This window comes from Oratosquilla oratoria, chromosome 7, assembly GCF_046742065.1.
Source record: "Oratosquilla oratoria isolate Oo_2021 chromosome 7, ASM4674206v1, whole genome shotgun sequence".
Taxonomy (NCBI): domain Eukaryota; kingdom Metazoa; phylum Arthropoda; class Malacostraca; order Stomatopoda; family Squillidae; genus Oratosquilla; species Oratosquilla oratoria.
The window spans coordinates 39,145,372-39,158,966 of NC_134783.1; the positions used below are offsets into that span (position 1 = coordinate 39,145,372).

Sequence of the window (13,595 nt, forward strand, 5' to 3'; positions counted from 1 at the left end):
GCATTTACTTATTTTGGCTTCCCTTTCTGAAATCTCTTTGAAGGTCAAATCATGAGGTTCACCATATACCTTATTATTATGGCCAGTGAAATAAGCTTTCATTCTAACTGCATCTAAAAGCAGCAAAATTTCATGTTAAGGACTACTCTGTTAGTAATATACAGAAACCAAAACACAGAAAACAAATCTAATTAAGAGTTACTTCAACCTAGTACAGCAAAAAACATGCTTCCAAATTCTACAGCAAGCATACACATGCACATACATACCAATTCATGTACACATACATATACACACCTGCAAATGCAAATTCAAAACTCAAGGAAATTGCTTTTAAGGAAATTTGAAAAGGAAGAGAAAAGAAAATGTATGATGAAATAGATGAAAAATGAGAAATCAAGGAGACAAGGAGATTTTTAACATTATATTTTTTCTTCCTTTCTTGTCCTGTGAAAGTTTCACAGGAACTAGGTGGTCCATAGGTAGTAATGGGAAAACAAGGAATGGGGTCCTGAACTGAGAAAATGGACCATAATTAACCTACATTCTAAGTAGGAAGTGTAAAGTTGAGATAGAGAAGCCAGTAGGGGGTGGGAAGGGGCTAGGAGTGAGGAGCCTATGCCAGGAGGCACATAACTGTGACCAAAACTGTCACTTTTGCCCTATTATGCACTTGGACTGTTGGAGCAGGCAGTCACAGAGAGGAGTAAGGGATTCGAACCCACAACAAAGTGAATGTGAGACCAGCACATTTCTGATTATGCCAACAGCACAATGGCTGGGAAGGGGAGGTAACAAATATGAAGGCTTCACGAGAATTGGACTGACTATGATGCTCCCAAATAAGAAATGGTGAGAGAGAGAGAGAGAGAGAAGAGAGAGAGCACATTACATATATGCTTTACTTGTTGCTAATAAGAAACTTTTTGATAATTTGAAAGTACTCAAATGTTCTGCATACTGTCTACAGTTATACAATCTCTGAAATCATGGCAATGCAGATAGTCATGCAAAAAAAGATAATTACACAGTTTCTTGCTAAAAGGCTAGTGACACATAGTAATTCATGCAAATGTCAAAATATTAAAAACTCTACAAAGTTTACAAGATGCTACTGGCCTGTTGCTCCTTATAGTACAACAAGATATGAAGAGGCTCCTTACATCACCTACCTGGACAGCTTCCCTCTTCATCCCTTTGGACAAGCATTTCTGGTAACGACAGTACTGGCATCGATTTCTCTGTCTTTTGTCAATAGTGCAGCTGCGGTCTTCTCGGCAAGCATAGGAGAGGTCCTTTCGCACAGTGCGTTTGAAGAATCCCTTGCAACCCTCACAACTGTAAGTGTATCATAAATTGCTTACTAATGGCTAACCAGGACAGTGAAAAATATAAATAAACAATATTAACTTATTATGAGAAAGAGAAAGCTAAAATTAAAGAGAATATTTAATACATTTTTTTTCTTTATCAGAGAAACCACTTTTTTCTGGCACAATTTATATGACTTGAAATATATTTGAAAACAAATTAATATACAAAACCAGCATCTGCTCTTCCATTAAAAGGTAAATCAGCTGGAAATATTAATGATAATACCAAATATCATAATGATAATAACAATAATAAAAGATGATACATACATACATATACTAAGGGTATTTTCCCCCTTACAAGGGAAGTAGCCAGTCAAAAGGCATAAATCCAATCCCACCCATTTCATTCCCAAATATTCCATTCCTGTTCACCAGCCCTCCCTCCCTCTTCTTGGCTCCTCCTGGATGATGGGTCATCCCTGCATCTCACCCATCGCCCTGCAAGGCTGCTTCATTTAATCAGTGACTCCCCCTCTCTCCATCCCCTCATGCAGAAAATGAGAAGATAGGGAGAAATCCCTTCAGGGTGCATCAAAATATCATTCAGACACTCCCTAACCCTCCACCCACTTCCATGCATCACAGCATCATCTATACACAAACATTCTCCAATCACCCCTATCTTCTGTCTTCTCCCTTACTTCCCCAACAGACATCCCTCTCTTTCCCAACACCCTTTTCACTTCGTCCATCTCATCCTTTGTCACCCTCTCATGTTCATTCCATCCACACTTCTTTTACTAATCTTTCTTCACCCATTCTTTCCATGTGTCCAAATCATCCCAATACTCTTTCATCAACCCTACCTCTCAACTCCTTTTCTACACCTGCTCTCCTCCTCACCTCCTTATTTCTCACTCTATCCAGCCCAGTAACCCCTACTATACTTCTCAAACATTTCATCTCAAACACATTTAAAAAAAATTCTCTTCCTCTCTTATGTTCCATGTTCCTGCCCCATATGGTGCTGTTGGTACAATCACCCATAAAGATGAGGTAAAGGTGCGACTTCGCCAGGGATGTATCATGTCACCATGGCTGTTCAATGTATACATGGATGGGATGATGTAAGAGGTAAATGCAAAGGTAATGGGCCATGGATTGGAGATGGTTAAATAAAATGGAGAAAAATGGGAGACAAGCCAGTTGTTGTTTGCTGACAACACTACACTTGTTACAGAATCAGGGGAGGGACTAAGGAAGTTAGTGACAGAGTTTGGGAAGGTACGTGACAGAAGGAAGTTGAAGATAAATGTGAGTAAATGTAAGGTGATGAAATGTACAAGGGGAGAGGATGGCACCAATTGGGAGTGAGTTTTAAGGGAGAGAGGCTGGAGGAAGTGGATAGCTTTAGATACTTGCATACTTGGGGGCAAATGTGGCGGGAAGGGGAGGAGTGGAGGTAGAATGTAGATTGAGAGAAGCAAGTAAATGCCTTGGGGGATAAAAAAGTGTAATGAGAAATAGACATTTTGGAATGGATGCTAAGAGGAGATTGTATAAAAGATAATAAGTAAAAGAAATCAATATAGAATGTAAAAGTAGGACTAAGAAACATATGAGAGTTACAAAGAAAAAAGAAGAGAGGTGAAACATTAGATTAAGGAAGCAAAAAGGAGAGCAGAAGTAAAGTGTGGGAGGAGTGTGACAGAAAATTTTGAAAGTAATAAAAAGATGGTTTGGAAAAAGTTAATCTCTTCAATACGAGTTAAATATTTATGTGCACATCAGGTTGCATCACAAAATGTACATTACAAAATATAAAGTTATTGCTGTTATACTTGCAAAGGGGGACGGAGAGGGGGGGTCGCCGATTAAATGAAGCGGCCTTGCTGTGGATGTACTGTGTCTTGCGACACTGCTTCTGACCCAGGGCGGTGGGCAGGGTGCAGGGATGACCCGTCATCCAGGAGGTGCTCAGATGAGAGGAAGGGTGGGAGGGATGTGGAGTGTATTTAGGGATGAAATGGGTGGGAGTGTTTTTATGCCTTTCCCTTTTTGGCTACCTCCCTTGGAAGGGGGAAAAAGCCTTGGTATATGTATGTATGTATGTACTTGTTCTCTTTCACCCTGAATAAATATAACGGCACAGAAAATGTGATCAAGCCTATTCACAGAATATAGGGGTCACTCAGCTACAGCTAAAAAATAAATGTAATTAGGAAGCTGATGCTGGCATCCTTATATACCCCACTTGCAGCTCATGACGCATACACAGGCATCATCGAATTCAAGAGGTTATAAGAGCAAGGGGGGTGAGTCAAGCAGAGAAGAAATGGTAAAGGGCACAGATGGACAGATTTAATGGAACAGGATGTGGTAATGGGAAGATGGGCAGAATATTTTAGAGAGCTGCTAAATGTGGAGAAGGATTGAGGGATTGGTGGTAGTGGTGGGAGGCACTAAGAAAATGAAGGTGATTGGAGAGGAAAATGGAGGAGGTATAAGAAAAGATGAGGTACAAGGTGTTTTAAAAATGATGAGAGCCGGTCATTTGGAGTGTCTGAAGAAAGTAGGTACAGTTATATTGGACTGGCTATTGTGGTTGTTTAGTATGTGTCTATGGTAGGGTAGAGTGCCAGAGGACTGAAGGAGTGCCTGTAGAGTTCCATTTTACAAGGAAAAGGGGGACAAATGTGAGTGTAGTAGTTTTACAGGGATTAATTTATTCAGTGTAGTTGGGAAGACTTATGGAGGGGTTTCAACTGAGAGGATTAGGAGAGGAACAGAGGGAGTAATTGGTGAGGAGTAGTGTGGGTTTAGGAAAGGTAGGGGTTGTGTGGGTCAGATTTTTGTGGTAAGGCAGATCTGTGAAAAAGCTTTGGCAAAAGGCAAGGATGTTTTTTGGGCTTTTATGGATTTGGAAAAGACTTATGACAGGGTAGATAGGAAGGCATTGTGGGAAGTTTTGCTGATGACACTGTGCTTGTGGCAGGGTCAGACAGCGGGATAAGGCAGTTAATGATGTAGTTTGGGTAGGTATGTAATAGGAGAAAGTTGAAGGTAAATATGGGTAAAAGTAAAGTGATGAAATGTGTGAGGGGAGAGGATGTCAGTTGGAAGTAAGTCTTAAAGGAGAGAAGCTGGAAGTGAATAGTTTTAGGTATTTAGAGTCGCATTGGCAGGATAGGGAGGTGTGGAGGTGAAGGTAAATTGTAGATTGAGAGAAGCAACTAAATGCCTGGGGAGATTAAAAGATGTCATGAGAAATAGGCATTAGGGAATGGATGCAGAGGAAATTACATGAAGGGGTGATTGTGCCAATGATACTGTATAGGGCAGAGACTTGGAATTTAAGAGAGGCAGTGAGAAATTTAAATGTGTTTGAGATGAAATGTCTGAGAAGTATGGTAGAGGTTACTAGGTTGGATAGAGTGAGAAAGTGAGAAGGAGGGCAGGGGTGGAAAAGAAGATGGTAGATAGGGCTGATAACAGAATATTGGGATGGTTTGGAAACATGGAAAGAATGAGTAAAGAAAGATTAGTACAAGAGGTGTGGATGGCATAGGTGGATGGTGTGAACTTCTCGGGATGACTGAGGATGAAATGGACGGATGGGATAAAAGGAGCTTTGAGCAAGATGGAAATGTCTGTTGAGCAAAGAATGGAGAAGGCATGACATAGGGGTGAGTGGAGAATGGCTGTGTAGAGATGATACTTTGATACATGGGAGGGTGCGGGGGATGGAGGAGAGTAGGGAGTGGTTTTGTGTGGGTGATATTCTAACACAGCCCAAAGGTATTCTCTGTTTTCTTTAATGAGGGGATGGAGAGGGGAGGGTTGCTGATTAAGTGAAGTGGCCTTGCTGTGGATTTACTATGTTTTGTTGCATTGCTTCTGACCCTGGGCAGTGGGTGGGAGGCAGGGATGACCCTTCATCCATGAGGAGCTAAGATGTGAGGGAGGCAAGGGTGGTGGATGGGAGTGAAATGGGTGGGAGTGCTTGCATTTTGACTTGGCTACTTCTCTTATAAAGAAAAAAAGGCATAGATAGATGGATAGACAATTATATAACATAAAAAATGATAAATAATAAAAACTAAAAAGTAACTACAAAACTTTAAAGAAAGTCTTGTAATGTAGTTACAGCACCTGATCTTGAAACTTTGACATCAACAACTCACCTGTAGACGCCATAGTGTTTGCCAGAAGCACGATCACCACAGATGGAACATAAATGTTTTGATCCTGAGAGTGGGTGGTTAGGGGGAAACTGTTGAGTGGGAGATGTGGTGCTACTTGTACTTAGGTAATTAGTTCCACTTGACCCAATAGTGAACGGAGGGATGCTGCAATGAAAACAATTATTAGGTCAATAATATTTATTACTTTACTCATTATGTCTGAATGTTAACTACCTGTATCACCATGAAATACACATTCAATGTAAGTACATTTAGAGTATATGGTTATTATACACAAGCAGAGGCAAACCCAGCCCAATAGCTTTCCTGATTTCAATGGGAGTTTGGGCAGGAATTGTGTCTTGGGATTCTTATCAAGGACCTGAGGGGCAGGTCTTGTCAATTCTGCACTAGAAGCTATAACTACAATAAGCTATGACTACTACAACAACAAACAAACAACTTCCATTCCCCTAAGGCTTGGCATTCAGAAGGAGGGCAAACATATAAAAACTGCTCTCTTGCTGCTCAATAGTGACAGAAAAATCCTACATTCACTCAAATACAATTAGGTAAATACAACACACAACAAGGTAATGTCTTCTTTTTCATGAGCAATCTATGGAGACTCCAAGGACCTATACCAACTGCCATGAGGGTACAAATTTCTCTCACAAACATTTATCACCAATCATGATCAATCTGCAATGAAACATTCTTACACAATTGACAGTGACTCAAATTATAATGAAAAGAATACATATAATAAATGTATGCCTCCTACCTTGGTGATGCGGGCTCGCCATTGGATGTGTTGAAGTTGGAGGATGTGGTCGTGGAGGAAGTGGGAGACAGAAGGGTATCTGGGGTCATATTTAGTGGCGACTGGCGGCCCACTGAATTCGACATGCCGACATCAACAACACCTGCAAGAAAATGATGACAATCAATGAACTGAACAAACATGAATTATTCAATGATCTTTCTTTAAAGTAGTGATATGATGACATTTTTAATAATGTGCAGTCCATCAAAATGAATAACATGGTTTACAATATGGTGAAACTGTCCTAATGTACACAAGAATATCATTGGCTATTACAAGAGGTATGCACAATAAAATATATTTCAACTCAAAAATACAAAATACAGTATTTCAGAAATCTGACACCCACTGTGGGTAATAATAATAACAATAACAATAATAAAAATAATAATAATAGTACATATATACATACATAAACCAAAGGCTTTTTCCCCCTTACAAGGGAGGTAGCCAAAGTCAGACATAAATCCACTCCTACCCATTTCATCCCCACATACCCCACTCCTATTCACCAGCCCTCTTTCCATCCCTCTTTTCTTGGCTCCTCCAGGATGACGGGTCATCCCCGGATCTCACCCATCGACCTGAGTCAAAAAGTAATGCAGCAAGACACAGTACATCCACAGCATGACCACTTCATTTAATCGACGACCCGCCTCTCCATCCACTCATGCAGAAAAAGAAAAGATGGGGAGAAATCCCTTCAGGCTGCATCAAAATATCATTCACACACACTCTCTCACACCCATTCCCCACCCACCCACTTCCATGCATCACAGCATCATCCATACATAACCATTCTAGACTCACCCCTACCTTCTGCCTTCTCCCTTCCTTCCTCAACAAACATTCTCCTCTTTCCCAAAGCCCTTTTTTCCACCCGTCTCATTCTTGGTTGCCCCCTCGTGTTCACTCCCTCTACCTCTGCTTTCCACACCTTTTATTAATCTTTCTTTACTCATTCTTTCCGTGTGTCCAAACTACACCAATAATCTTTCATCAACCCTATCTCCCAACTCCCTTTGTACCCCCGTTCTCCTCCTTAGCTCCTTTTTCTCACTCCATCCAGACTAGTAACCCCTATCATACTTCTCAGGCACCTCATCTCAAACACATTCAAACTCCTCTCTTATATTCCATGTTTCTGCCCCATACAGTGCAGTTATTATAACCATAATAACAACAATAATAACAATAACTAATAATGATCATCATAATAACAATAATAATAGTAATATTGATGATAATGATAATAATAATGACAACTGTAATAATAATAATAATGATAACTGTAATAATAACAATAATAAAAAGTAGGGTAACTTTACACGACACATTCTTGCAACACAAGGCAATAAGTGACCTGTTGCAAACTGAGTGATCCTCTTCACTCAAGACTTCATGTACATAAACACTAAGGTACTGGTAGAGCAGACAATTAGCGTGACATGGAAATCACATCTGGCCTTGCTCTCCTTACAAGAGATCAATGGTACCTGCTACCATACAATAGCTCAAACTTGCGATGGTCCTGCAAGAAGGACCTCGGAGAGAATCATCTCCCCATCACCCATCTTCAAAAGGAACCACCACCACCATCCTGTATCTGAAGGGGGTCTGGCATTTGGTCTCTGGGCTAGACACAACAATTCCCTCAGTCAATAACGACTATCTTCCTCCTTTTTTGTCATTATTGTTTTGTTTTTCCACATAATGTAAGCTAACAAGAAGCAACTACACCCCTCCTCCTCACCGGTGACAAAGAAACTAAACCCTCTATAACAAGACAACAGTCAAAAGTTTCTTTATAAAGAAATCTATGGGAGGGTCCAAGGATTGTTGCCGTCCACTGTAAGGCTGTGGATTTCCAGTGAAAGTCCAAATAACAATTTCTATTACCATTATTATTATCAATAAACCTTCAATGGGCATTATCAGCAGAAGTTTTATACAGTAAATACTTTTGGGAACTGTGTGACATACCGATGGACCAGTCACATAGCATTCTTTAATAAACTAAGATTGATCTCTACTAAATAAACAAATTAACAAAAAAATACGCAAACAAATCAAATTAAACCAATAAAAAAATAAACAAAAATCAAAACGTTTAACTAAAAAAACGAAAAAAACAGATTCAATAAAATAAATAGATATATGAATTAATTTCCATCCTCGACCTCCTTCTGGCTCTAGCCCTTGCCTTTGGCATTTGGTCCCCGATACGTAATACTTAACACGGTGATGAGGGGTGGGATGCGTCTTATAAGCCGGCAAATACGTCATTTCTTTTTCTTCATACTTTCACTGTTCTTACCTACAGACATTTCCCTCTTCCATTTCTTATTTTTACTTGGGTTTTCCCTTTCATAACTCAAACTCCACGCGTCCGGAGTTCCATTTTTTCCCCAACATTGTCATTACACTTACATTTTTTCTTCCCACGTCGCTTCCTTCTTTGTATCCTTCCAGGAGATTTTTTACGTTTGCCTATTACAAGACGAACGCCATCTGTGTGTGTGTGTGTGTGTGTGTGTGTGTGTGTGTGTGTGTGTGTGTGTGTGTGTGTGTGTGTGTGTGTGCGCGCGCGCTATTTACCATGGTCTTGGATCACGTGTTGGACACGTGATCGGCAGCTATTTCCATCCATCCCGGATGAGAGCTCATATATGACCGATCTATGGGTAATGCTGTGACCTTACACGCACACACACACCCAACTCCCCGCCCACGAGAGATGGGAGTAACAATTCGCAGCGGAGCGATACTGAAATTATTTCAGCCCTGGACGGGATTCGAACCCAGACCACCGTAGTGGCAGCCGGGAACTCTAACCACTGTGTGCGTGTGTATTTGCGTGCGCGCGTATGGGTAATTGCCACAACTTTTCTACAGAGAATCAAAGTCGGCTGCATCACAAAGGCTGAGACTACAATGCAACATACGGTAGGTATCTGCCACCGGCCCAAACTGCGAAAATGCCACCAGTCTGAAACTCACGAAATTTGAATAAAATGCTCGAAAACAAGAGAGTAGCATTCGATTACAGAGGAAAAGGAGGCGGGGGGGGGGGGGTAAAAAAAGTTACACAGGCTCAGGACCAGACCCAAAACTTTACCTACTTCAACAGAATTTCCTCCACATTTTCACCTATGGCAACCGGACACTGTTCTCCTCCCCATTACTAGTACAACCCGTGACACAGCAACTGCCCTACACTAATACAACACCAATAGCAGTTTCTTCCCCTAGAGATCTATGAAAAAAGAAGACCGTTGCCACACCCCGTGGGGATCCGGGTTTCTAGTCAGTGAAACTCAAAGCAACAAATATTATTGAAATGTTCATTTAACAACGACAGGAAAAACAAAAATTAGCAGGTATGGGAGAGTGAATTTTGAAAAAAAAAAATAATAACAAAATATGTTTAATTCATATCGTTGGGAAATAATGGGAGACTAGATGCTACAATGTCATTTGACAACTTAAACTAAAGGAAAGATGTCAAAGAATTGAAGAAAGGCCTTATAGGTTGGGTTCATAAACAATCAAACGTGAAGGCAAGAGTGCAGCAGCAACAGGACCTGTGAGGGGGGAAGGGAGGAGATGCTAATGTCTGAAAGAGGAAATAGCACACAGGCGATACAAGGAAAAGGGACCACAGCGATGACACACATACACACATATACATACACACACATATACATATATGTATATATATATATATATATATATATATATATATATATATGTGTGTGTGTGTGTGTGTGTGTGTGTGTGTGTGTGTGTGTGTGTGTGTGTGTGTGTGTGTGTGTGTGTGTTGTGACGTCCTTGCTTTAGGCTCCACGGGGACAGCTGGGGACGAAGCGCAGCTGCTACTGCCGCATTGCGCATGCAGCTGCTGTTCTCCAAAGCAGATCCCCTGGCCAGGAATATCCACTTTTGGCAGGTATTAATCTTGGTGTCCCTTTTTTTTTTTCCTCCTTTTAAACGTCCCCACTTGCCCACGCTATTCTAGTCTCCTTGTGGTTCCCTCGAGCCGCCCCATCACCGAGAGGACTCAAGTTCGATCCCAAACAGTAGGCAACTCGCCGGTCACGAATACCCCAGCACTTGGGGCCCGTGCGTGCATCTTCAATAATACTACTTCTTAAATCCATTAGGAGACCCTTCAATTAACTAATATTATAAAGATTTTGAAAAAATATACATATCGCAACAAGGCTACTGGTACTACGTATGTATTAATGTGCAGAGACTCAATCTTCACTGATATCAAATTCTCAAGAGCAAAAAGGGAGTCGTCAGCCATCAGCTATTTCCCATCAGAAAAGACACCCCAAGGCCCCTTTTTGCATAAATGTGACTTCCTTTTGTAATCGCATTACTGTATCTATCAAATGTTCTTGTAATATTTCATATATAAATATATACATTTTAGGTGCCTTTTTGTAATTTCTTCGTCATTCATTGTTCGACAAAATATGAGTCTGTTTTCAAATGATACAACTTCAAAAACAAAACAAAATAAAAATGAACATAAAACAAAACAATATAAAATACAACGACACAAAATATAGAAATAAACGAAGTCTGTTGGTATACTATACCAGCCACCGTCGCTTAGTCATGTCGACGATTCGATACCCACTCCCATTACCACAACCATGCTAACGAGGCGAATGCAAACACGACACGAATCGAAGCAACCCCCCCCCCCCCGTTTCTGGAAGAGTCATGTTATCCTCTCCTGTGCTGCTGCTGCTGCTACGGATCCCGCCCTTGTCCTCCTCCTCCTCCTCCTCCTCCTCGTTCGCATCTAAACCCTCAGCTAATGCAAAGTCAAGGGCGTAGCGACGATCTATTTCATGCACAGGCAATGGTTACGTGGGTCTGAATCCCTGACAGATTAACGAGAGAGGGAGAGAGAGAGTGTGAGAGAGCGAGAGAGGAAGGGAGTTGGGGAAGGAGGGCATGTTACCGTGTGCTTGCGTTGTGCATACGCGCACATGATTGTGTGTGTTGATGTGTGTGTGTATTCACCTCGGATCTGCTGCAGCCTCTTTTCGAGACAGCCAGACACCACCCTACGGCAGTGAGCTCAGAGCTCATTATTAGCAGATCTCTGGGTAGGTCTGAGACCACTCACACTCCACACACCGGGAATGCAAGGTCACAACTCCTTGACTAACGTCCCGTACCTACTCGCTGCTAGGTGAACAGGGGCTACACGTGAAAGGAGACAAACCCAACTTGTCTCCGCCCGACCGGGGAATCGAACCCCGGTTCTCCGGCTTGTGAGGCCAGTGCTTTACCAATCCGCCACCGGGCCGTGTGTGTGTGTGTGTGTGTGTGTGTGTGTGTGTGTGTGTGTGTTTATGTGTTTCTGCGTGTGTGTTGATGTGTGTGTGTGCGTGTGTGTTGGTGTGTATGTGTGTGTGTATGTGTGTGTATGTGTGTGTGTGTGTGCGCGCGCGTGGGTGTTCAAGGGCACAGGAGTCACCCTTGGTTACCCGTAGCAACAACAGCTGGAGCAAACTTGTTCTACCTAAGGAAGGGGGGAAGGAAAGGAAGGAAAGTAGGAGGGGCGGAAGGAGGGTGGGAAGGAAGGAGGGAGGGGGAAGGAAAGAAGGAAAAGGAAGGAAGAAGGGAGGGAAGGAGAGAGGGAAGGAAGGAAGGAAGGAGGGAGAGAGAAAAGGAAGGAGGGGAGGAAAGGAAGGAGGGAAGGTTACTAAGTAAGTGTCTGACAAAATCTCGCTAACAACTTCAGTGTTAATGACGTATCGTATCTTCATTCTGTTTTTATTAAGTCTAGGGCCTTCTTCCCCTCCCCCCTGCACGAAAAAGGTTGAATATACAGTGTACACTGCACATTAATATATACACACATATATATATATATATATATATATATATATATATATATATATATATATATATATATACACAGATTTTTTTTTCGTTCGCCTACGGACGCCAAAGAAGTCTGGACACACTGGATACGTGTAATGTTGTCATGTAACACAACATGTAATCTTCTTGCCTGAGTTTGCGCTTATGTAAGGTCTTGAATAATAACATTTATTTTCAAATAGGGATCAATTCTTAGAAGGCTGACGGGGGTTGGGCTTGACTGAATAGAATAGTTTGATTGTGTGTGTGTGTGTGTGTGCACGTCCACACACGTGTCCATAATAAGGATTAAACATGTCCACATGCTACATTATACATACAGCATTGGCCGACAAATAATCAGGAAGACAAAAACTGGCCACGACTACCAAGTTAAAGCTCAAGTGTTGTCCAATGACTGGTTGGAACACCTCAGGAGCGGAAGCTGATAAGGAAAAAAAATGAAAAAATAAAGGAAACACACACACACACATACACACACACACACACGTTAATTGGCGCTTAAATTGCCTCTTAATCCGTCGCGCCCAAAGTACTACCTCTCACACAGGTCGTCCCGGGAGATTTCAATTCTAATGCAAACCTGTTTTTATCTTCCTTCTTTTTTTCTATTCCTTACTGTGTCTCGACGCAGAGTGTGGGGGTTCATGCACGCAGGCTACACGGAAAAGCGATCAAGAGTGTCAAGAGTATCACTGTGGGTGTCTGTCAATTCGTCAACTTGAATTCTGGAAGCCATTGTCTGACGGGTGGATCTTATGCGCGCTTGCTGAAAAATGATACGCTTGCGCGCATACACACACACACGGCATAATGGTACGTCCTTCGCCTTAGAATAAGCAAACCGGTCAGGCGAGTGTTCGAATCCCAATAGGTGAGTTTATTAATTCCAAATGTCACTAAAATATATATATATATATATATATAAATATATATATATATATTTATATACACATATATATACAAATATATATAAATATATATATATATATATATATATATATATAAATATATATATATATATATATATATATATATACAAGAAAATAGTAATTCAATAACTTAACAAATAAATATAATGCACGCAACAATGCAATGGAGGTTGTCACAGTCGTATGACCCTATGATGAGGTTAGGAGAGGCCTTGGTCCTGCAGTAGAATCAGGAATGAACGACTGATTCATATACTGATGTCGAGGTTCTTGGTGGGTGGGCGTGGGTACCGTGTGTCTACCTCCCATACAACCTGTCAGGTTGTCAATGTGTACACACATACACACACAATATATAATATATATACAAACGCGCGGACACACACAATATACATACACGCAATTCACACATACATTCATGCAC

General features: G+C 41.3%; 1 protein-coding gene across 7 annotated transcripts in view; it reads right to left on the reverse strand.

The window, feature by feature from the left end:
* Positions 1-13,595, reverse strand: part of LOC143027078 (retinoic acid receptor RXR-alpha-B-like) — a 108,781-nt gene that overhangs the window by 15,547 nt on the left and 79,639 nt on the right. For 4 of the 7 annotated variants that reach the window (XM_076188019.1, XM_076188017.1, XM_076188016.1 and 1 more), the window contains exons 3-5: positions 6,285-6,426; positions 5,501-5,665; positions 1,173-1,338 (exon numbers count right to left, since the gene is read on the reverse strand). In XM_076188019.1, the coding sequence (XP_076044134.1) occupies positions 1,173-1,338; positions 5,501-5,665; positions 6,285-6,426 (473 nt within the window). Of the gene's footprint in view, positions 1-1,163; positions 1,339-5,500; positions 5,666-6,284; positions 6,427-13,595 lie in introns of all 7 variants that reach the window. The other 3 variants (XM_076188018.1, XM_076188015.1, XM_076188012.1) reach the window with 1 other exon arrangement.